The following is a 24,589-nucleotide window of genomic DNA, read 5'->3' on the forward strand; positions in this document are numbered from 1 at the left end:
TAAGAGTTCCTTAAGAAGTCTCCAGCTTGTTCAGAACGCAGCAGCTAGATTGTTAGCTGGAACTAGCAGAAGAGATCACATCACTCCTGTGTTGGTTTCACTCCATTGACTCCCAGTTGATTCCAGAATCAAGTTCAAGATCATCCTGTTAACCTAGAAGGCCTTACAAGGAATGGCCCCGTCCTATATTAAGGACCTCATAGTCCCTTACCATCCAATCAGAACACTTCACTCACTAAATGCAGGACTGCTTGTGGTTCCTAGAATTAGTCAAAGTACAGTTGGAGGTAGGCAGTTGCCATCTCTCTGCTCCTACATCTGGTTGTGGATCTTGTCTCCGGCTCGTCTGGAGCCCCCGGCTCGTCCCCCAAATCCATCTGGATGAAGCTCGTCTGCTGGACTATTTAAATATGTAGTTGTAGAGTTAGATAAGCTAATTCTCTCTCAGAGTTCTGGTACATCACCTGTCCGTCCTGGGGGAGGATCCCTCCTTCATGTGGACCCCCCTGAGGTTTTTTTAAGGTTTTTCCTTACAGAGAAGGAGGGTCTTAGGGCAGGGATGTTGGTTTAGTTTAGTCTGTTTAGTTTAGTTTAGCCATTGCCTGTTGAATTCTATGACTTCATGTTCTTTCTGATTCATGTTTATTACACAATCACAGGTATGAAACCCATTGAGACAACTGTTGGTGTAAATGTTGGGCGATAGACATAAAATTGAATAATGGGTAGAAATATTTATGGTTCAAATCACTGACTGTGAAGGAGACCTGGACTGAGTTACTCCACCCCCCTGGCGTTCCAAACAGGAAGTATTTTTTAGTTATTTAACCTTTATTTATCCAGGAATTGTCTCATTGAGATTAAAGATCTCTTTTTGAAGGGAGTCCTGGCTAGGGGGAAACAATAAATGACATTTACAATAAAAATGTTAACACTAAAAACATAAAATAAATAAAAATGAGAGCTTATGTAAAGCAGGTACAGTTAAAAGTGACTTAACTGTACCTGCTGGCTTCAAGAAGCCAAAATCCCACAGACTTCTATAGAGAAATAATCAGCTGTTCCTCAGAGGAACCGTTCTGGATTTGATACATTTTTTAACATCTTCATCCTCATTTTTTTCATATTTTTTCTTTATCACTTCATGTTAGTAAAAAAGCGTGTGGTGCCAGCATGGAACGTTAGAACAAAGCTTCAAAAAAGGAACATCAAGAACACACTTTAGCTGAAAGCTCAGACGTACAAATGGATTTAGTTGCTGGTGACTTTTTGGCGAATCCCTCCAGGGCTCGCCACAGCCAATCAGCTTTCACTGATTCTCCCAGGTGGTTTGGCCGAGGGTTTGACGCCGGACGCCCTGCGCACCCTTCCCGCCCTTGGCGCCACGACTCCGTATTTTATCTGGGCTGATGGAAGAGGCTTCCTCTAGAATACAAACATGAGAAACCTGCAGCCGTGTCAAGGTCACAGCTCCGTCTCCTAAGGCCACAGCAGCACAGCCACCGGTGGGGGCGGAGCATTGAGCCCCCCCCCCGTTCTAAGGACAGCCTGCCAAAGCTCACTGAGCTCAGAGTTAAAGCCAAGGCCCCCACATGTGCTAATCTCCAGATTTAGATGGGAGCAGCACAGATGCAGAGCAGTCTGATCCATGACCAAAGGTCTGAGCACACGGCTCGCACGACAACACGTGAACCCCCCCCCCCCACACACACACACACACAAAGACGCAGCAGCGTGTTCAGGAAAAAAAGGCCAGACCAGCCTCTTCTTCACCTTCATCACTAATGTGAGCCAGGAAGACGCAGGAAACCATGACAACCAGCGCAGCGTTCTTCATCGGGGCCAGGCGGGCGACTCAGTGAGGGCTTAATCCCGGCTGAGTGGAGCGTCCGGCTAAACCGGGTCGGTTCCAGAGAGACCCCCCCAGATGTTTCTAAAGCCTCGCCCAATCATCAATGACCTCTGCAGTTCCTGCTTCAGCAACTAGATGATCTAAAGCCTCTTTTTCCAAGTCCAGTCTTATCAGGACATTTTCCATTTTTTGGTCACAAATGCCCAGGACCAGGACTCTGACCAGGACCAGGACTCTGACCAGGACTCTGACAAGGACTAGGACCCTGACCTGGACCAGGACCCTGACTGGGAGCGGGACCAGGACCCTGACCAAGACCAGGACCAAGACTCTGACCAGGACCCTGACCAGGACTCTGACCGAGACCAGGGGCCTCATTTATAAACGTTGCGTACGCACAAAAGAAGGCGTACGCCACTCTCTACGCAATAGTTGATATTTATAAAAAGCAAACTTGACGGGAAAACGTGCGGTCCTTCACGCTCTGACCCAGGCGTACGCACAAAAACGGGTGAAATGAGAAACGGCGACACCGTCGGCAGATGGAAGAAACACGTGAAAGTGAAAATGACAATCCTGCCTCTCAGAAATAACATGAAGACTTCACAAAGCAAGTCTGACAATTAACAGCTACACCAACACCCGTTTGATCGATCAGCAATGAAACAAAGAAAAAAATCAAACGAAAATTACAACAGAAATTCAAATGAACACATATTTGCAGAAAGAAAAGTGAAATATGTTCTGCAATATTGGCATGTTGTGCAATTCATCCTCATAAATAATATAGTTAACAGAACGAAATAATGTATAAAACTGATATTCTCGTTAATGTGTCCGTCTGGTGGAGCAGATATAGTCAAAGTCAGCTTTATTGTCAAATATGCTGCATCCGTAAGACATACAGCACAGATGAAATTGCTTTCCTCCCACCCCACAGTGCAAGCAGCATGTACAATAATAAATAAACGACTTACGACTTAAAATACATTCTTTTAAAAACAATAAATCCTTGAAACCCAAAAAGATAAAGCCAAAAAAAAGCCAAAAAACACTGAAGGTAGGGGAGAGAGGAGCCGCTGCGTGTGCACGCGCCGCCAGATGCGTGCGAATCAGACAGACGGACGGACGGACAGACGTATTAATTGTCCACTGGGGAAAGTTGTTTTCATAGTAAAACATTTCTTCATAAGCTATGGAATTATGGTATTCATGCATATGCCTTTAGTTTGTTTTATTTTTGATAAAACAATGTATGGCGTATGTCTCAACCATTCAGAAAGCAACAAGAAATTACATTTACGCAGAACAATTTCCCATTTCCACGTGGATTATTACCGACATCTGTAGCTTGTCAGATGTAATTAAATGGAGGGAAATAAAATGCCCCATCACAATGCGTAATGACACACAATGGCTGATCTGGCGCTCTTAGAAGATGTGGCAAATGGAAGAATTCAGAGTGAACGCATCTTTAGACAGCAATAAGACTTGCTGGCAAACGAGGACGACTGGCTCATGAGCCGGTTCCCACTTCCTCCAGCCGTCCTGTTGGAGCTTTTGGGGGGGTGTCACCCGGTGCATCTGGCGCGTCGGCGTCCTCCTCCGCCTCAGTCACCGCTCCACTAAGGGATTCCCCAATAATTGCCGCCAGTCTCTCAAGAGGGGTCAGCTCCGGTGTCCCCCCCCCCCCCCGTGGCAGACACACTCTGGCGGCTTTTTTGCCGCGACTTTGATGTCCGACCTTTTCTTTTTTATTTCGGCCACGGTCCAACGTTGTGAGGCTGCAGCATTTTCTCACGTGCCTTTTTGGCATTAGTAATGCCCACACTGTGCCCTCCAAACAACACTTTCCTCCTCTTTTCCACCTCGCCAACGATAACTTCTACTTCACATTGAGTGAAGTTACGTTTTTTTGATTTCCTCTCTGTGTGTGCCATGATTTTGCAATCAATGAATATTCATTTGTGGGCGTTTCACGGACTATTTATGGGCAACTATGGGCGTGTCATGAAGCCGCAAAAGCTGTGCTGCATTTAGAATCGGTTGTGATTTATAAAGGGAAAGATGCGTAGGATGTGCGTGCGCACGGTTTCATAAATCCGAATATTTCTCTGCGTACGCACGTCCTATGTTTCATCCGTACGCCACTTCTGACGCAAATCCTACGCAAAGTTTTATAAATGAGGCCCCAGGACTCTGATAAGGGCTAGGACCCTGACCTGGACCAGGACCCTGACCAAGACCAGGACCAAGACTCTGACCAGGACTCTGACCAGGACCCCAACCAGGACAAGGACTCTGACCAGGACCAGCACTCTGACCAGGACCAAGACCTGGACCAGGACTCTGACCAGGACCAGCACTCTGACCAAGACCAGGACCAAGACTCTGACCACGACCCCAACCAGGACCAGCACTCTGACCAGGACCAAGACCAGGACCAGGACTCTGATCAGGACTCTGACCAGGACTCTGACCAGGACCAGGACGCTGACCAGGACTCTGACCAGCACACTGACCAGGACCAGGACCAGGACTCTGACCAGGACGCTGACCAGGACCCTAACCAGGACCAGGACTCTGACCAGGAGCAGGACTCTGACCAGGACTCTGACAAGGACCAGGACTCTGACCAGGACCCTGACAAGGACCAGGACTCTGACCAGGACCAGGACCCTAACCAGGGCCAGGACTCTGACCAGGAGCAGGACTCTGACCAAGACCCTGACCAGGACCAGGACTCTGACCAGGAGCAGGACTCTGACCAGGAGCAGGACTCTGACCAGGACCCTGACCAGGCCTCTGACCAGGACCCTGACCAGGACCAGGACTCTGACCAGGAGCAGGACTCTGACCAGGACCCTGAGCAGGACCAGGACTCTGACCAGGCCTCTGACCAGGACCCTGAGCAGGACCAGGACTCTGACCAGGACCAGGACGCTGACCAGGACCCTAACCAGGACCAGGGGCCTCATTTATAAAACTTTGCGTAGGATTTGCGTCAGAAGTGGCGTACGGATGAAACATAGGACGTGCGTACGCACAGAAATATTTGGAGTTATAAAACCGTGCGCACGCACATCCTACGCATCTTTCCCTTAATAAATCACAACCAATTCTAAATGCTGCGCAGCTTTTGCGGCTTCATGACACGCCCATAGTTGCCCATAAATAGTCCGTGAAACGCCCACAAATTAATATTCATGGCTTGCTAAATCATGGCACACACCGAGAGGAAATCAAAAAAACGTAACTTCACTCAATGTGAAGTAGAAGTTATCGTTGGCGAGGTGGAAAAGAGGAGAAAAGTGTTGTTTGGAGGGCACAGTGTGGGCATTACTAATGCCAAAAAGGCACGTGAGTGGCAAACGGTGGCAGACGCCGTAAATGCTGCAGCCTCACAACCTCAGACCGTGGCCGAAATAAAAAAGAAATGAAAGAAATGATCGGACATCAAAGTCGAGGCAAAAAAACGTCTAGCGCTGCATCGGCAGAGTGTGTCCGCCACGGGGGGGGGACACCGGAGCTGACCCCTCTTGATGAGAAACTGGCCGCTATTATTGGGGAATCCCTATTAAGTCCCCCTTATCGGCGTCCTCCTCCGCCTCAGTCAGGTGACTGAGACGGAGGGGACGCCGACGCGCCAGGGTCAGGGTGACACAGGAAAGAGAAATAATTCAAATGAATGCAGTCAAGTCACATGTATGCAGGCTACACAATTACAGATTATTAATATAGAACAATTTTATTTTAGTTGCTGGGTGTTCCAGCGGGGCCAGTGGTTACGATGCTGCAGCTGAGCAGCCGTCTGGCCCCAGCGTCTCCACGGCACGCGGCTCTCAACCTCCAGCAGTGGGCGTGTCCTCACCGATGCAGTCCTTGAAATGCAGAGGGAAGTCAGTAGTTCAATCAGAGAGGTGGCCAAGGAGTTGGGCGAAATCAAGATCGCCCTGACTGAAATAAACTGCACGATGAGGGAATTCTTAAATAAATCATATTTTCCACACCTCTTTTTCTTTATAAGCGACGCATCACTTCCAAACGCTGGCGCACAGCAGCAGCGTTTGGCTCAAATGCGTGGGGATGGGGTTCAGGGTCGGGGCCAACACAGCAATCAGCGTCCAGGGGGTAGAGGCACGTTTTTAAGCTGTGCCACATTGTGTAGCACAGCACATGCCAGCACGATTTGGCGCACACTGTCACTTTCACGTGTTTCTTCCATCTGCCGACGGTGTCGCCGTTTCTCATTTCACCCGTTTTTGTGCGCACGCCTGGGTCAGAGCGTGGAGGACCGCACATTTTCCCGTCAAGTTTGCTTTTTATAAATATCAACTATTGCGTAGAGAGTGGCGTACGCCTTCTTTTGTGCGTACGCAACCTTTAGAAATGAGGCCCCAGGACTCTGACCAGGAGCAGGACTCTGACCAGGACCAGGCCTCTGACCCGGACTCTGACCAGGACTCTGACCAGGACTCTGACCCGGACTCTGACCCGGACTCTGACCAGGACTCTGACCAGGACTCTGACCAGGACCCTGACCAGGACTCTGACCAGGACTCTGACCAGGACTCTGACCAGGACTCTGACCAGGACCCTGACCAGGACCCTGACCAGGACCCTGACCAGTACCAGAACTCTGACCAGGAGCAGGACTCTGACCCGGACTCTGACCCGGACTCTGACCAGGACTCTGACCAGGACTCTGACCAGGACTCTGACCAGGACTCTGACCAGGACCCTGACCAGGACCCTGAAGAGGACCCTCTGCGTCATGGATGCATGCATGTCAGACTGTGACTGACAGACCTGAAGCTCTGCAGACGATGAGGATGAAGAACATCTCACTGCTGCAGATAATCTGTCATGACCCGCTGGATTAAGAAACCTTTCTTTCCACAAAGAGGCCCCCACTCCTCTGGGCTTGGGTGTGGGGGTGCGGGGTGGGGGGTGGGGAGGTGGTCTGGATTGGCTTGGGGGGGTGGTCCCTTTGCCTGTGCTGGGGGGGGTTGGCGGGGGGCGCTGCTCGGGGGGGGGGGGGCCCAGCGGCGCTGGATGGGCTTCCCGTCTACACCTGGGGCTGGGATCGGCCCTTCCCTGGCTCTGGGGCGGGACGGGACAACCCTCTTGGGGCCCCCGGTCGCTCTGGGTGTCATCCGCTTCGGCTGCGGGGTCTGGGGGTGGGGTGGGGTGGGGGTCTTGTCGGCCCTGTCCTGTGGGGGGGCATTCTGGGGGAGGGGGGGGGCCACTATTGGTACGGGGCAGGGGGGGTTGACGGGTCGGGGTCTCCGCTGAGGCCATCGGCGGTTTCCCCGGCCGGTTGGCTGCCTCGGTCCCGTCGAGGCCTGACCAGAGCTCTTCTAGGGCCGGCGTTTGGGGGTGGGGGCCTGGGCTTGCTCCGGGGGGGGGCGGCGCTTTCTGGCTCCCCTCTCTCTGTGTGGGGGTGGTGGTGCTGGGCCTGGGGTGTCTGCGCCTCCGGGGGTGGGGCCCCGGGGCTGGGTGGGCCTGGCCCCCTTGCTGGGGGGGGGGGCGGGGGACGGCTGTTTGACCACCGGGGGATAGTCTATCATCTGTCCCCAACTTACCCCCTTCCTCATATAACCTCATAATAGGGTGAGGGGGTGGGGGGCTTAGCCTGCGATGAGCCTTGGGGGGGGGGTTTACTAGGCAGTGACCCCCCTCCTGTGGTTGCCGTATGGAGTGGGCCCCCCCTCTTTCGGTTTTATTTGCACCTTAGACATGTAGGGCCCTTGGTAGGGGGGGTGCTTGGACATCACTGCCAGCAAGCAGCGGATGTCCTCCTAGCACCCTACCCGCCAATTTTAACCGCACCTTAGACATTTAGGGCCCCTTGGTGGGGAGGGTGAGGGGACGTCACTGTGAGTAATCAGGAGACGTCCCCTTAGTGCCCTACCCGCCAATTTTAACTGCACCCCCCTTAGTACACACACCCCTCCCCCCTCAATATATACATCCCAACATAAACACACACACATGCACACACACACTCTCTCAAACACACATACACGCACACACATTTTGCAAGGAAGGTGGGACCTAGGACCATCTGTCCCCTGCCTCTTCCCTGGTGGGGGGTACGGGCCCCTTTGCAACGGCGGCTGTGTCCCCGGGGTGCTGGCCTCCTGGGCCCGGCGGTGCTCTCTCCGCGCGGTGGGGGGGTTCACATTACATCTGAGCCGGGGGTGTTCGTGTCCCTGGGGGGTGGGTTCTGGTCCTTGCTCCTGAGTGCTGGGCCCCGCCAAATTTCCAACTGTGGCCGAGCCTGGTCGGGCCATATTTACAACACCCCTTGTGGGCCCTCTTTTTTCCCCGGGGTTCCCCCCTTCTGGGCGGGGGCGGCGGGCCCCTGCCTCGCTCCTCCCTGGACCAACCGTGGGCCGGGCGGATGGCTGCCTGGAGTGCGGAGTGGGTCTCCCTTGGGGGGTCCTGGCTCGTACCTGGGGTTGGGGCGGGGGGATGCCCGGAACTCCTGGGTGGTGGTGGGGTGCTCGTCTGGGGCTGTGGGCGTCCTTCTCCGGTGGGGCCCTGCGTTGGGTTCTCCCGGCGCGGCGGGGGGGCTGCTCTCCTGGTTGGGCTGGGGCGGCGCCCTCTTTCCCTCCGTGCCTCCCTGCTCTCTGGCTCTGGGGGCCTTGCGGCGGCCCTGCTGGCCCTGGCCTGGGTGGCGGGCTTGGTCGCCCGGGCGGCGGTTGTTCCCTGCCGGTTCCCGTGTGGCGTTGGGGGGATTCCGGCTGCCGCTGCTGGTGCGGTGGGGGTCTTGGGGTGGGGATGGCTGGGCACTCTCCCTCCTTCTTTTCACGTTCCACCATCCATTTTAGAAGAACATAAACACTCACCTGAGCACAGGTGTTAGCTCAACAGACTGAATGACTGAAATATTTCACACTAGTTGGTTTTAAGGCATAAGTATGCGTGTGAACACTATCTGTTTTGTGTACATGTCGACAGGTGGACATTTTTGCAACTAACAGGTGTGTTTATAACTTTTGAGTGTGTGTGTGGACAGGCTCCGCCCTTTTTTTTTTTTTGTTTTTTTTTTCATTTGAACCTTACCATAATGATTAACAACCAGTAAACTTGCTGCTTTATGCTGCTTCATGGTCTTATCCCCTTTCCCCTCCTATTATCACCCTCCTACCCCCCCCTCTCTCTAACGTCCCTCTCTCTTCTTCCCCTCTTTCCTTTTCCGTCCGGTCCAACACCAAAGATTTTCAGACATGATTGAAATTAATAAAGTTTGGCCTCAATTACAAAAGGGGTTTATTCAGACATACCTTTGGTTTGTCTGAAGATTAATAACCCCTCTTGTTAAAGTAAAATATGTCCAACCCAAGAGGCCCTCAGCTCTCATCTGTCTGCCTAGCTGTTGGACAGGACAAGTTAAAAAAAAAAAAAAAAAAAAAAAAAAAAAAAGAAATGAGGCCCCAGGACTCTGACCAGGAGCAGGACTCTGACCAGGACCAGGACTCTGACCCGGACTCTGACCAGGACTCTGACCCGGACTCTGACCCGGACTCTGACCCGGACTCTGACCCGGACTCTGACCAGGACTCTGACCAGGACTCTGACCAGGACCCTGACCAGGACTCTGACCAGGACTCTGACCAGGACTCTGACCAGGACTCTGACCAGGACCCTGACCAGGACCCTGACCAGGACCAGAACTCTGACCAGGAGCAGGACTCTGACCCGGACTCTGACCCGGACTCTGACCAGGACTCTGACCAGGACTCTGACCAGGACTCTGACCAGGACCCTGACCAGGACCCTGAAGAGGACCCTCTGCGTCATGGATGCATGCATGTCAGACTGTGACTGACAGACCTGAAGCTCTGCAGACGATGAGGATGAAGAACATCTCACTGCTGCAGATAATCTGTCATGACCCGCTGGATTAAGAAACCTTTCTTTCCACAAAGAGGCCCCTTGTTTCAGACCCCCCCCCCCCCCCTCAAGATCATTGAAGGAGCACCCCCCTCCCCGGCCAGACCAGGACAACCTGAAGCTGCTGCAAAAAGGCGCCGTGACGTACAGCAGGACGCTGCCAAGCATGACGAACGCGGCGCTCCTTGAGCTGAAACGGCGAGGAGGCCCAGCCGCACGCTAAAGTGCTAATCTGCTAAGCCTGGAGCGGACAGCGCCCGCCACCTTCGGCCACGTGTGAGCCAGAGCTGACTGTGGATTAGATCAGGAACCAAATCACAACCACTGCAGCTGCCATGTGAACGCGTGCACGTGAGCATGCGCATGTGTGCGTCAGGATAAGACCTAATCACTTAATGAGCACAGAGGCCGCTGAACTGGACGGGCAGATCAGACTTCCTGTAAAAAAAAAACTTCACAGCTCCTTTAGCCCCTCCCTCACCTCAAGCCAAACATAGCCAATGCCATGTTAGCCCCGCCCCCTGGCCTGGCAGAAGCCAGACACAAAGCAGTAAAAACATGGAGTCCTCATTTTCATCTGAAGTCTTTTCTGAACCGACCCAAACGTGTGATTACACGTCTGCAGACCTTCATCTCCACAAATGAACGGCTGCGCAGAGCCGTCTGCAGAGCCGTCTGCAGAACCGCTGAGCCAGCGTCTTCACGGCTCCTGCTAGTCACTCCAACAATTACAGGGCTTTCCGCTGCACCAATGGCCCACAGACGAACGTGTAGCAGCTAAAGGTAAAACACAGACGGTAGGAAACCAGGTGGACGCCGTCCAAGCGAGCACTCCAACATGTCAATGTGCACGTCATTATGGGGGCGGGGCAGCTGAGCTGCTCTCATTTGACCATTGGGCTTCTGTTCAACTCTTTAGGAGTAGATCTGTACCCCCTAGAGCTAATCGTGCGTTAACGCGTTACTGAACTACGTAGATCAACAGACGCCTGATCCTCCCCCTGCAGACAGACAGAACCACGAACGTCTGAGCTGGAATCTGGATCAGAACCGGACGGCTGGATGGCTACGATGTCGCTCTCCTTTTTGTTACACCGCTGACGTTAGCTTGATAATGTGAGGGGCTGTAAGCTAGCAGGAGATGATGGGAACTGGGAGGAGGCTTACTCTGTGCCAACGGTCCCGCCCACAACAACACACATCTACACACTCAAACATCCACACTAATGATTGGTTGTGTAATTGATGTGTTAGTTTTGTGTTTCTCGCTCCTCCAACTACGTTCTCTAAGGAACGATAACCAAATCCTCCCGATGTTTATTTAGGACTTTTGTTGCTGCGGGGCAACGTCCTGCAGAACCGGGGGGGGGGGCGTCATCTTCATGACGATTCTTTTGTTTTTAGCCAAAATATGTAACATAGTTTCTGCAGAACATCCACACAAATAACCACAAGAACACACACACACACTGCTGTCTGCTCACAGCCAGACCCCTCCCAACACCTCCCACAGCTGGGGGCCACAGGCAGCCGACCCCCCCATGGAGTAGGAGCCAGAAAGCTCCGGCCCCCAGAGGACTCAACATCATCCAGGGGCCATCACAAGGACCCCCACCCTCAAGGAACAGGAGAGCAAAGCCCCCCCCCCCAATAAAGTAGGCACCACCGAGGGACACACCCAGACGCCCCCCCCCACCCACCCCCACGCACGCACGCACACACATGATGAGTCCAGACCTACAGGTTCAGAACCGATCCAGAACTTCTAAGGAACTTCTTCTCTCAAAACGTTTCGCAGCTCGTGCAGCTTCATCATCATCATCATCATCTTCATCATCATCATCTTCAACAAGTTATGGATCCCCATAATAACTACCCCCCCCCCCCCCAACATACGCGAGCAAAAAAGTTCATTTTCTAAAACCCCGCATTCACCTTCACGCACGCGCACGGCTCCAAATCCCCCGTGAGTGTGCCCGCGGAACGAAACCCCCCACCCCCAGACACGCGGGCGGGCGCACGAAAAAACACACACACAGAAGCAATTTGAACAGAAACCCGGCAGGTGTTTCCAAGCAATTAGCCATCACGACGCGCGCGCGCTGTCCTTACCGGTCTGTCCCTTCCCTAGAGTCTTCTCCAGCCGGTACGGTCCCACGTACGAGCTCCCGCTCTCTTTACCGGACGATGACATGACTCCCTCCGATCACGTGCGCTCATGAGCCGCCGCCGCCTGTCCGGTACCTCCGCGCGTCCGAGCCTCGCGGCTGCAGCGGATGGGCTCGCGGCTCCTCCGGTCCTCCTCTCGCCGCACACGCGCAGTAGCTCCAAGGATGAAACTGCAGGGGCGCCGCGCGCCTGCGGGGGCGCTGCTGAGCGCTGAGCTTTGAATGACGGCTAATCCAGCCAATCGAAAGGGCGGGAACGGCCATGGCCCCGCCCTCACGCTAAAGCGCTGCTCGGTTTGATTTAGACTTCATTTTTCAGCCTTTTTGGGATCGTCCGGTTGAAAAAAAGGATTAGAGTTTATTTGGATCAGTCTGATTTTCAGATTCCGTTCCGGCTGAAATGATGAAAAGCCAGTCTGACCTCCGCGGGGACAGAAAATGCTGTGGAAGACCCCTGAGAGCCCCCCCCCCCCCTCCCCTTATTTATCAGTGTTGTTTACATGCAGCCTGAGGCCAAACGTGTCGTTTCTGCTTCTGGTCTCCATCTGTGTGTCTGTAGAAAGCCAAGAACCTCTTTGGTTTGATCTCAGAGTCCAGGACTCAGCTGTTCCATTAACGTTCAGACAGTGACGGTCTTCACCGACATCCCATAATGAACAGCCTCAGTCTGAGTCCGCCCTCCAACACCTTCACCTGCCGTCATCAGGGCTGAACAAACTGCCACCGCCTGAAGCAGAATCACAAACCGAGCCGGACTCGGGTCACCGAGCCGGACTCGGGTCACCGAGCCGGACTCGGGTCACCGAGCTGTCTTTGCCCCACAGAGAAAATGTCTGTCTGAATGTTGTCTGCAAACATTGACAGAAAGAAAAGGCTTTGACCCGACATGAAGGGAGGAGCCCCCCTGTATGTTCAGCCTGGTCCACACGGCCTCATCCCCCTTTGCTGAACTTCTCCCACCTCACCTAACCTCCACCTTTTTTCTTCCACCTTTTTTCTTCTTATCAAACCTTTTCCTCTTCATCTCCTGAACGTTTTCGTTGCTCCATCGGGTCTCCTGATCCGGTTTCCCTCCACCTCCTTCTGTTTAAACGCTGATGTCTCGGTTGTCCCGAGCTGCTTGAATCTCTGGTTGGATGGGAGCTGAGAAGATGATGAATCCTCACCAGACTCTTCATCACAATCAGAAGAAGGAGGAGATCTGACTCCCTCCGTCACCCAGAACCTCTATGTTCCCTCAGCCCAGATCAGGGACACAACAGAGCCCGATCAGTTCTCTTTAGCCTGCAGGGGGGGCTGTGTGAGCAGGAACCCGGAGGTCTGGAGGCTGGTGTTGAAGCAGACCATAATATGAAAGTCTGTAGAGTCAGGAGGAGGAGGCTGCAGGAAAACTAACTCCAGGAGACACGGCGTCTGCCTTCATTGACTTCTTGAAAACTTGAAAACTTGAACTCTGGTCGATGTCAGTAGGATGGCGCCCTCTGGTGGTGAGACAGTGGAAGGTTCTAAAAAGAGTTTAGATACTTTACATTTATGTAAATATTGATTTCTATGGTTTTATTCTATTTGGCAGATTCCAAAAACTCTGAACTTTAATTTCTCCTGGAATTTATGGAAAATCTTTAGGTTTTGATGTTTTGTGGAAAAGAAAAAGTGTTTTTGCTTTAATGCAGAAAGAAACTGAGTCAGACTTAGAACCGAGCCTGACGGTCATTAAATGTTCAGAACTGGACCCCCGGTACCAGAATCTAACCGTCTCTGTGTCTGTACTGATCCCCCCCCCCCCCCCCCCATGCACACACGCGCGCGCGCACATACACTTGCAAACGTGGGGACGCCCAGCTTTTGGACTAACTCCACACAGAAAGATCCCGATCCGGGACTCGAACCGGAACTTTGCGCTAAATACTATCGTTTAAATTCACTAAATCTGTTCATAAATGATGTTTTTTGTGTGTTTATTTACTTTTATTCAAGCCGTTTCTATTGAGTTTAATAAATGAAGATCCGGGTCTCTTTCTACAGGAGACCCTCATCACGTGACCCCTAAGTTCGTCTGGTCATGTTTCCACGGGTGAAAGGGAAAAGTTCTCAGTTCTTTTCTGTCCAAATGTTCCACATGTTCATGTTCTTCTGGTTCCTCAGCTGCGCCTGCGCAGAGAACGCCCCCCCCCCTCCCCTCCCGGCTTGCGTTTAAATAGAGTCGGTCCCGGTTCGGCTGCAGACGTGAGGAGAGGCTGCTAAGGTAAGACGGTCCCGCCGCTCTTCATCCTCTAACGCTTGTCAGGCAGTAGGTTCTGGGAAGAGGATCCGGTTCTGATGACTGCTGCACAGACCGGTTCCGCTGCCCCCACCCCCCCGCGCGTCTGAATGCCTTTCACGGAGACACTGCGTCTGCGCGCGTGCACAGACGCGAGAGGGTCTGAGGGGGGTTTGTAGGTCTGTGGGTTTTAATGCCCCTGCCTCGTGTGGGGTGGGGGGTGGGGGGTTAAGTTCTGCCATAAGCCGTCACAAACCAGATCTTTCAGTTTCTGGTGAACCATCGTTCAGAAATTCCCTTTGGACAGTTTGGGCTTTCAAGGGACCCTGGTGGATCCTGGAGATCTGGTGGATCCTGGAGACCTGATGTTTGGGTGTCTGAGGACCACAGCTTCACACCTCCCTGACCCCCCCATGTAAACGTCCACGGTTCTGCTGGTTCTACAGTGTTCTGCAGGTCCATTCAGGTTCTGCTGGTTCGACAGTGTGAAAGAACGTCAGCAAAGCAGAACTCTGTGATGAGTCAGAACCGTCAGGTCTGGTTCTGGTTCTGGATGACAGCGTCTTCTGTGCTCCTCAGATGTCCACTGAGAAACTCCTCAGCCGTGTGATGGAGGCGGAGCCTGTGGGCAGCAGGAGCAAGGTGACGGTGGTGGGGGTCGGAATGGTGGGCATGGCGTCCGCCGTCAGTGTTCTGCTGAAGGTGGGTCGCTCCTTCTTTCACAAGTGAAGCTCCAGCTCCTCCGGGTTCCTGGCGGTTTCAGGGGGCGGGGCTATATGACGCAGGAATGGCATCAGAGCGTGAAGGTGGGCTGATCGGTGGCGTGTCCCCCCCAGGACCTGTGTGACGAGCTGGCCCTGGTGGACGTGATGGAGGACAAGCTGAGGGGGGAGGCCATGGATCTGCAGCACGGCGCCCTGTTCCTGAAGACGCCCAGGATCGTAGCGGACAAAGGTGAGCGGCGCTCAGGCGATCCTCTGGAACCGCCCCCAACCTCTGCCGTGTTCTTCCAGACTACAGCGTGACCGCCAACTCCAAGGTGGTGGTGGTGACCGCCGGCGCCCGCCAGCAGGAGGGCGAGAGCCGCCTGAACCTGGTGCAGCGCAACGTCAACATCTTCAAGTTCATCATCCCCAACATCGTCAAGTACAGCCCCCACTGCATCCTGCTGGTGGTCTCCAACCCTGGTGGGTGGGGTGGGGGGCTCTGAAGGGACCTTGCTGCATGCTGACCTGTTCTCCCTGTGCCCCCCCCCAGTGGACATCCTGACCTACGTGGCGTGGAAGCTGAGCGGCTTCCCGCGGCACCGCGTCATCGGCTCCGGCACCAACCTGGACTCCGCCCGCTTCCGCCACCTGATGGGGGAGAAGTTTCAGCTCCACCCCTCCAGCTGCCACGGCTGGATCATCGGAGAGCACGGAGACTCCAGCGGTATGCCCCCCCTACTAAAAATAGGACCCCCCCCTGACCAGCCCGTGCCCTTACGCCTTTCTCCTGGCAGTGGCCGTGTGGAGCGGCGTGAACGTCGCGGGGGTGTCCCTGCAGAAGCTCAACCCCAAGATGGGCGCCGAGGACGATGGCGAGCGCTGGAAGGATGTCCACAAGAAGGTGGTGGACGGGTGAGGCAGGATGCGCCCTCTGGGGGGGTCAGTCTGAGGTCTTTCGGGGGGGGGGGGGGGGGGGGTCAGTCTCAGGTCTATCTGGAGGGGGGGTCAGTCTCAGGTCTTTCTGGGGGGGGGGGGTCAGTCTCAGGTCTTTCTGGGGGGGGGGGGGGTGTCAGTCTCAGGTCTATCTGGAGGGGGGGTCAGTCTCAGGTCTTTCTGGGGGGGGGGGTGTCAGTCTCAGGTCTTTCTGGGGGGGGGGGGGGGGTGTCAGTCTCAGGTCTATCTGGAGGGGGGGTCAGTCTCAGGTCTTTCTGGGGGGGGGGGGGTCAGTCTCAGGTCTTTCTGGGGGTGTTGCCCAATGCTGATTCCGTCACGCAGCGACGTGACCTTCAGAATAGACGCAGCTATCAGCTGTTTGCTCAAAGATACCTGCAGGTTCACACACAGGTCCCCCCCCCCCAGGAATGACCAGTCTCCGCCTGCTTGTTCCGCCTACCAGCTCAGTGGCACTGTGGTAGAGTGTCCGCCCTATGACTGGGCCCAAAGCCTTCCTGCTTGACTCTCAGGATAAAGGGTTTGATTGGGGGGGGGGGGGGGGGGGCTTGAACCACCAAACGGTTCCTGCTGTGTCTGCAGCTCACCGGCCCCCCAGGGGAGGGGTCAAATGCGGAGAACAGATGACGGGACTCTAACTGTCCCCTCAGAGCGTACGAGGTGATCCGGCTGAAGGGCTACACGTCCTGGGCCATCGGCATGTCGGTGGCTGACCTGGTGGAGAGCCTCCTGAAGAACCTGCACAGGGTCCACCCCGTGTCCACGCTGGTCCAGGTGAGGCGCCGACCTCCGCCGGGCTGAGGGGAGGGGGGGCCGCCACCCTAACCCTGTCTGCGTGGGGCAGGGCCTGCACGGCGTGAAGGACGAGGTCTTCCTCAGCGTCCCGTGCATTCTGGGCAGCGGCGGCCTGACGGACGTGGTCCACATGACCCTGAAGCCTGAGGAGGAGGAGCAGCTGAGGAAGAGCGCCGAGACCCTGTGGGGGGTGCAGAAGGAGCTCATCCTGTGAGGAGGGGGCTCCTGGAAGAAATGATGTGTGTATCCATCTTCTGCCACATAAAGGCGTTTGGTGACATCACTCCTGACATCCGTCTGTTTCCTCATCCGCCTGGGGGGGGCAGAAGAACAGAGGAGAAACACACGAGGGGGGGTTGTCCAGAAGGTCTAGACTCTGGTTTTATTTGTTTACACAAACAAACAAACAAAAACAGTTCAAAGTGCTCGTAGTCAAAGGCTGAATTCAGAGGGTTAGGCTCCGCCCACTGCAGGACTGAGCAGGAACATGAACGGCGGCTGAGGTTCCTCAGCGTCTGTGGAGGCGGACGGGGGGGTTGATGGTGAGATGGCGAGTCTCTGCTTCCTAACAAACAGGTTGCTCCTCTGGAGGACGAGGAGGCTCAGGTCAGTACAGGTCGCTCAGGCCCGCCGTCTTGCGAGCTTTCTGCATCAGAGCTCGGAGCTGGAACTGCTTCCTGGAGAGGAGGCGCACGTGCTGCAAGGAGACAGGCGCTCAGTCATGTGACCACGGACCTCCTCCGCCCTGCGGGACAGGAGCTCCAGCTGCTTACCTTTAGGAAAACTTCCAGATCGATGACTCCTCTGCGGAGCGCCTCCCCCAGGTAGAAGATGGTGTCCTCGATGGCGTTCTCCTCGGCGTACAGGTTGAGGATCTGCTTGTACAGCGGCGCCGTGGGAACGATGACGTCATCGATGTCGTTGTTCTCCGTCTGGTTCTCCATCTTCTCCAAAGCCTCGCTCAGCTCCTCGTCCTTCTTCTTCAGCAGCTCGATGTTCCTGTCCACCTCCGCCTGGACCAACCACACCGTGAGTCAGAGGCCGCCGCAACCGCAGCTCGGCGCCGTCGGCGTTTCTCACCACTTCCTGGTCCAGTTTGGAGATCATCTCCTCCAGCTTCTGGTGGCCTTTCTTCAGGTCCTCCTCGGTCCGCTTCAGGGCGTCCAGCTCTGCCTGGGCGCGGTCCATCTCCTCCTTCATCCTCCAGCGCAGCTTGTCGCTCACGGCGGAAATCAGAGACGCCCGGATGGTGTCCTCCCCGATGGTCCCGTCTCTGCTGGGACCTGGGGGGCCACGATGACGGAAAAGGTTGGGGGGTCATCTCAGAGCTTCTGCAACCACTGTCAGGAGGAGGGGACGGGAACCAAGGAGGAGCTGCTCTGAAGGGGGGTCTGAACCTTCCACCTGAGGGGGGGGGGGGGGGGGGGGGTCTGAACCTTCCACCTGAGGGGGGAGGGGGGTCTGAACCTTCCACCTGAGGGGGGGGGGGGGTCTGAACCTTCCACCTGAGGGGGGGGGGGGGGGTCTGAACCTTCCACCTGGGGGGGGGGGGGGGTTTGAACGTTCAACCTGAAACCTGAGGGGGGGTCTGAACTTTTGCTCTACAAGTCTGGCAGACATTTCAGAGAACACATAGTCCATCTTCAAGTGTGTGTGTGTGGGGGGGGGGGGGGTTTTCATGAACCATCAGACTAAAACCAGCCCCCCACCCCCCTTACAGTCTGGGTTTAGGAGGGCCTGATGTAGCCTTTGGCCTTTAAGGCCCCCCCACTCCAGTTACAGCACTGGCCTTTCAAAGGGGTCTCCACATTCCAACAAAGTTGCTCTGGGGGGGTGGGGTGGGGGGGTTACATAAAGATCAGGTAGAGTTTTTGGTTTCATCTACACAAAGTTTAAAAGGGGGGGGCAGAAACACATGATAAGACGCACCCACAGTGGAGACGGCAGTCTGGAGGGGGTAGGGCCCTGCAGGGTAGGAACTGCCCCCCTGGAACTGAAAAGCTGGGTACCCCCTGCAGAAAAACAGACGTTTAACCATCAGTCAGCCGGCGGTGAGCCCCCCCAGGCTGGAGTCTTACCCCGGGTTCTGGTTGTAGGGGGAGGCCGCCGGCATGCCGGCCATGTACGAGGCTGAGGAAGACAATGAGGAAGAGTCAATGCAAAGTCAGGGTGAGACAAGAGCGCCACCTGCTGCTGACAGAACAGGAAGCCCCGCCCAAACCTGCTGCCAGGTGATATAATCCCACAGGTGACCTCTCACAGAAAGAGGCGGATTGTGAGATGGGGGGGCGGAGACTCTGGGCCTGACTGCATGCTATGGAGGAGGCGTGGCCTGAACAGTAAAGACTTCTACAGATTCCTCCAGATCAGCACGTATGCATACATTATCAACCACAGTACAGTAAATGTTGACGGACAACAGAGACCGCATTTAGTCACGCTAAACACAAACCTTAACAGCCGCGGCGTGGACACGGAAAATGTCTAACTCACCGACACGGCGAACATTTGGTTGGAAAAGCTCGCCAGGTTGCAACTGCAGCCAAAGGAAGCTGCTGGAGGGCTGAGCAAATCAGCTTCATTTAGTCACGCCCACAAATGATCCCTTCCTGGACGGAAGGTCACAGATTCTAAAGAGGGTTTTCAGGATGGGGGGTTTTGGGAAAAGGAACTGTCACACCAAAGGTGAAAAAGCCGTTTCAGACCCAAAGGAAAGCGGTCCAAAGCAGCGTGAAATGATGGCATAGATGTGAAGCAGTGGCTGCGGTGAGCTTGATGGCTGGTGAGGCACCGACTCCTCTGGAGATTTACAACAACTGAATATTTCAGCATCCATCCAACAGCAGGAAACGGCTTAGAAGATCCACACAAGAACATGTTTGTCCTCAGAGGATGTTTCTGTCATAGACATGGACAGAACACTCTTCCCGTGTAGAAACTATTCAAATACTGTAAACCAATTAAAGTATACAGCTGTGTTCAGCACACATTTGACCCTCAGTAACTTCAGATTCTGGTGCTTTGTCAGTTATCAAATATCTTTGAAAATATTTCTTTTAGTTTTTAAATACTTACATTTTTTTCCACTTACTCCCATGTTATTTCTAAAGAACAAACCATGTTTGGCCGAACTGTTTGGGTCGGTGCTCCGATCCTTTTCCATTAAAAGCTCTAAGATCTGTTGGAAAGTCTTCCTGATTTCCTTTAGTTTACTGAGTCTCTCCTCAATGGAGACAGACTTCCTCTGTCCTGTTTCTGTGGCACCAGTGTAGCTACACAGCTCACGTCTGCCCCCTGCTGGCGAGGCTCGCCCCACCAGCAGCCTTTTCTCCGCCCTCACGGCGGCGCTCTGACGGCACAAAGCTCCGGAGCCTCACCTGGAGTTCCTGCTCCGTATGTATGGAGTCCTATACTGTTCATAATTAAATAAATAAATATGACCTCGTGCAAATACACAACCAACCAATAAATCTCTCATAAATATATAAAAAGATCATGAAATTGTGAAAAACCTGGAAGCTGAATGTAGTTGAGATGAGATGTTTGAGGACTATGTGTGGTGTGACGCGTATGGATCGTGTGAGAAATGAAGTTATCCAAGAGAGAACTGGTGTGATGCCAGAGTTGGTCTATAGAGCAGAGCAAAAGGCACTGGGATGGTTTGGACATGTTGAAAGAATGGAAAGGGAGCGTTTGGTGAAAAGGGTATATGAATCTGATGTGAGTGGAGTGAGAATGAGAGGAAGACCGCGAATGGGATGAACAGAGGGGGTAAGAAGAGCGTTGAATGCAAGAGGGATGACTGTGGTGCAGGGGAGAGAGGCTGCTCAGGACAGGGATGGGTGGAGAGAGCTTGTGTATGGATGAATGGATGGGTGTGGTAGAGGTCTGGGGCCTCATTTCTAAAGGTTGCGTACGCACAAAAGAAGGCGTACGCCACTCTCTACGCAATAGTTGAGATTTATAAAAAGCAAACTTGACGGGAAAATGTGCGGTCCTCCACGCTCTGACCCAGGCGTGCGCACAAAAACGGGTGAAATGAGAAACGGCGACGCCGTCGGCAGATGGAAGAAACACGTGAAAGTGACAGTGTGCGCCAAATCGTGCTGGCATGTGCTGTGCTACACAATGTGGCACAGCTTAAAAACGTGCCTCTACCCCCTGGACGCTGATTGCTGTGTTGGCCCCGACCCTGAACCCCATCCCCACGCATTTGAGCCAAACGCTGCTGCTGTGCGCCAGCGTTTGGAAGTGATGCGTCGCTTATAAAGAAAAAGAGGTGTGGAAAATATGATTTATTTAAGAATTCCCTCATCGTGCAGTTTATTTCAGTCAGGGCGATCTTGATTTCGCCCAACTCCTTGGCCACCTCTCTGATTGAACTACTGACTTCCCTCTGCATTTCAAGGACTGCATCGGTGAGGACACGCCCACTGCTGGAGGTTGAGAGCCGCGTGCCGTGGAGACGCTGGGGCCAGACGGCTGCTCAGCTGCAGCATCGTAACCACTGGCCCCGCTGGAACACCCAGCAACTAAAATAAAATTGTTCTATATTAATAATCTGTAATTGTGTAGCCTGCATACATGTGACTTGACTGCATTCATTTGAATTATTTCTCTTTCCTGTGTCACCCTGACCCTGGCGCGTCGGCGTCCCCTCCGTCTCAGTCACCTGACTGAGGCGGAGGAGGACGCCGATAAGGGGGACTTAATAGGGATTCCCCAATAATAGCGGCCAGTTTCTCATCAAGAGGGGTCAGCTCCGGTGTCCCCCCCCCGTGGCGGACACACTCTGCCGATGCAGCGCTAGACGTTTTTTTGCCTCGACTTTGATGTCCGATCATTTCTTTCATTTCTTTTTTATTTCGGCCACGGTCTGAGGTTGTGAGGCTGCAGCATTTACGGCGTCTGCCACCGTTTGCCACTCACGTGCCTTTTTGGCATTAGTAATGCCCACACTGTGCCCTCCAAACAACACTTTTCTCCTCTTTTCCACCTCGCCAACGATAACTTCTACTTCACATTGAGTGAAGTTACGTTTTTTTGATTTCCTCTCTGTGTGTGCCATGATTTAGCAAGCCATGAATATTCATTTGTGGGCGTTTCACGGACTATTTATGGGCAACTATGGGCGTGTCATGAAGCCGCAAAAGCTGCGCTGCATTTAGAATTGGTTGTGATTTATAAAGGGAAAGATGCGTAGGATGTGCGTGCGCACGGTTTTATAAATCCGAATATTTCTGTGCGTACGCACGTTCTATGTTTCATCCGTACGCCACTTCTGACGCAAATCCTACGCAAAGTTTTAGAAATGAGGCCCCAGGTCTTGGGATGAAGCGGTAAGGGGAAACCAGCCTTGGCTGAGGCCCTGCTGTGGAGGTGCCCACACTGGAGTGTGCAGCTGACCCTGGTGCAGTGTGGTGTGGCTTAGACCAGGCTTTAGACCAGTCACACACACACACACACACACACCCACCCAACCACACACACCCCCACACACACACACCCACACCCCCACACCCACACCCACACCCCCACACACACACACACACACTGAAGGAGGAGGGTTTGGGGAAGAGAAGGAGGGAGTTAAAATTGTGTGCCCTGTCTAGGCTACCCCACCTTGGTGGGACACAGCCTGGGTGGGTAGATAGATAGACTTTTTCTATTTGATCACAATGACAGTTGAGGCCGAGCCTCGCTATCCTCACCTGATAGTCCTCCAGCAGCTTCCACCGTCACTGATATGAAGATGACTTTTTATCTCAGGGTGCAACAAAACACAGGAGCATGCAGATCGACGCGGGATTACTGGTTCAAAACTGACTACAGACGGTTTTAGAGTGTAGGTCTCCAATGAAAGGCCCCGCGCCATAAGGTATTTGGTAAAAAGAGAAAAACTAAAAGAGTTGAAAACAGGAAATCCTGGCCTTTGAAGGCTCAAACCAACAGACACAGATGAAAGGTCATGTGAGGTCACGTGACTCATGTGCGATGAACGCTCTACCACAGGAACGCGGCTTACTGTTTGGTGGTCCGGCAGCTTGAAAGGCTGGGAAGGGGGGTTGTGTTGTGGGACGGGAAAACACTGGGGGCTCTTCTCCAAACACAACGATCATCACCTGGATCAGACCAATCAGGTCTGACTGCGGCTACAAAAGAAAGGCGGGGTTTACTGACAGAGTGGGTCATCATGAACGGTTCTTCAGGAGGAACCCTTCTCATCATTCCAGCAGAGGAACACGACTCAGAAGCGCAAACATACATGCTTCCACTCGTGCAGGTAAGGCAGGTAGATTTTGCCGTTGGCGTCAATGTGCTTCCCGGTTTTGATCATCATGGCGCTGGTGGGCTTGACGAAGCAAATGGGGGGGTTGTAGGGATAGGTGTCCAGCAACCACAGACACACCGGGATGTTATAGGTATTTCCTATAGGAGACACAGACCGGAACATGCAGAGCATCCTGATCCCAGTGAGAGCGCCACCCAAACACGGCGGCGTTTTACTGACAGACAACAGGCTCTAACTGTGTGTTGACTTTAGCAAGTTTACCTCTGTAGCTGACCGGAACCGTTCCCGTCAAACTCATCAGATCTCTGGAGGAGCCGTCATTAAACACTGAAACACAAACACCACCTGTGAGTGTCGCACGGCGGGGAGACGGCCCACAGGTGGAGGCCAGGCTTCCTACCGTAGGCGTCCATGACCGGCTTCAGGTCTTTGTACTGGGAGATGACGTAGGTGATCTCCCGGACCGTCAGGTCTCGGTATTTGTATTGCTGAAGCACAGAAAACACAAAGCAGAGATTGAACTGACTTCCGGTGACGTCATCGTGATCCTCAGGTTCACATACGTCACCTACTACATTCAGGTTATATAAACCACTTTGGGAATCTAAGAAAAACAACAATCAACCCGGAAAACCGATTATAAACTATGAACACATCATTAACGAACACAAACAGATCCTGAAATAAAAGCTGGTCCTTCTGGAAGTTATTGGATCCTAATCGAAGGAAAACATTTATGAAAACGGCGCCGTTTTTCCGTTCCGGTGTCCCGGTGTTCGTCCTCAGTCACGGTCCCGAAAATGATCCGAGATTAACTGGTTCGTCGGGCAGCTTACCTTCAGCATTTTCTTCAGCGTTACTTCGTTGACCACCGACATGTTGTGATGTTATATGGAGGAAACAAGCAAACAAACAAACGGCTAACAGAAGCTCAGATGCTAAGCTAGCGTTAGCCTCGCGGCTCGTTCCGCACAAAGTTTTTCTCCTGAAGGTTCAGCTCCACTAAAATACAAAATAACGGTTTTCAAGTCAGTCCTTGATCAATATAAAGGCAAGAACACCGACATAAACCGAATTATTTGACCTGGAGGGCTAGTCAACACAATGTTACTTCCGGCTCCAGTGACAGCTTCCGGTTTACGTTTGACGCAGATGTTTATCTGCACAGGAGTCTGTGGGGGCGGGGCCAGGCTCGTCAGGAAACCTTCACCTGCTCACGGTTGCTCTTTAGCTGCAGGTTTATTTCTGTCTGAAAAAAAATATATATATATACAGTGATCCCTCGCTATAACACGGTTTACTTTTCACGGTTTCGCTACTTCACGGATTTGCATCGTGCATTGTGTTCTGCATTCTGATTGGCTAAAAAGTCACTCTGCTTCTTCTCTACCTGTGCGTCAATAATGTTGCAGTTTAATATGTACACGTACGTAAAACAGCTTGCCAAATTTACATTATGTACTTGCAAATTCTCTTGATGTTGGCAATGTCTATGTATAAGGATGTTTTTGCGAAGAAGAAAAAAAGAGCGACACCAACTGCCGATCACAATGTTCTTCTCCCGAACAAACACACCTGCAGCTGCACCGGGGGCTTTAAAAGAAGAAAAATCTGCAGAGCGGAGTCAGGATGCAGCGGCTCAGTCTGAACTTAGAGCAGTTA

The 24,589-nt window shown here is 53.3% G+C and overlaps 3 protein-coding genes across 5 annotated transcripts in view; 1 reads left to right on the plus strand and 2 right to left on the minus strand.

Moving 5' to 3' along the window:
- The window catches only part of LOC105357421 (serine/threonine-protein kinase BRSK2-like), a 65,255-nt gene extending 52,910 nt beyond the window's left edge, over positions 1–12,345 (minus strand). The window contains exon 1 of one of the 3 annotated variants that reach the window (XM_023956193.1): positions 11,867–12,345. In XM_023956193.1, the coding sequence (XP_023811961.1) occupies positions 11,867–11,948 (82 nt within the window). In that variant the 5' untranslated portion in view covers positions 11,949–12,345. The remainder of the gene's footprint in view (positions 1–11,866) is intronic. The other 2 variants (XM_023956191.1, XM_023956192.1) reach the window with 2 other exon arrangements.
- A 1,720-nt stretch (positions 12,346–14,065) lies between these two features.
- Positions 14,066–16,918, plus strand: LOC101163391 (L-lactate dehydrogenase A chain). The gene is made up of 8 exons (XM_023956195.1): positions 14,066–14,167; positions 14,762–14,884; positions 15,019–15,136; positions 15,196–15,369; positions 15,440–15,613; positions 15,684–15,801; positions 16,491–16,614; positions 16,685–16,918. Exons 2-8 carry the CDS (start codon positions 14,762–14,764, stop codon positions 16,847–16,849), a joined length of 996 nt encoding a protein of 331 aa, XP_023811963.1. The 5' UTR covers positions 14,066–14,167; the 3' UTR covers positions 16,850–16,918.
- A 69-nt stretch (positions 16,919–16,987) lies between these two features.
- On the minus strand, positions 16,988–24,098 carry tsg101 (tumor susceptibility 101). The gene is made up of 10 exons (XM_023956194.1): positions 23,764–24,098; positions 23,328–23,415; positions 23,189–23,254; positions 22,901–23,064; positions 22,661–22,787; positions 18,714–18,765; positions 18,565–18,647; positions 17,716–17,918; positions 17,409–17,648; positions 16,988–17,332 (listed from the first exon to the last, which is right to left on the minus strand). Exons 1-10 carry the CDS (start codon positions 23,803–23,805, stop codon positions 17,243–17,245), a joined length of 1,155 nt encoding a protein of 384 aa, XP_023811962.1. The 5' UTR covers positions 23,806–24,098; the 3' UTR covers positions 16,988–17,242.
- Between the last annotated feature and the right edge of the window lie 491 nt (positions 24,099–24,589).

Source organism: Oryzias latipes, chromosome 6, assembly GCF_002234675.1.
Source record: "Oryzias latipes chromosome 6, ASM223467v1".
Lineage (NCBI taxonomy): Eukaryota > Metazoa > Chordata > Actinopteri > Beloniformes > Adrianichthyidae > Oryzias > Oryzias latipes.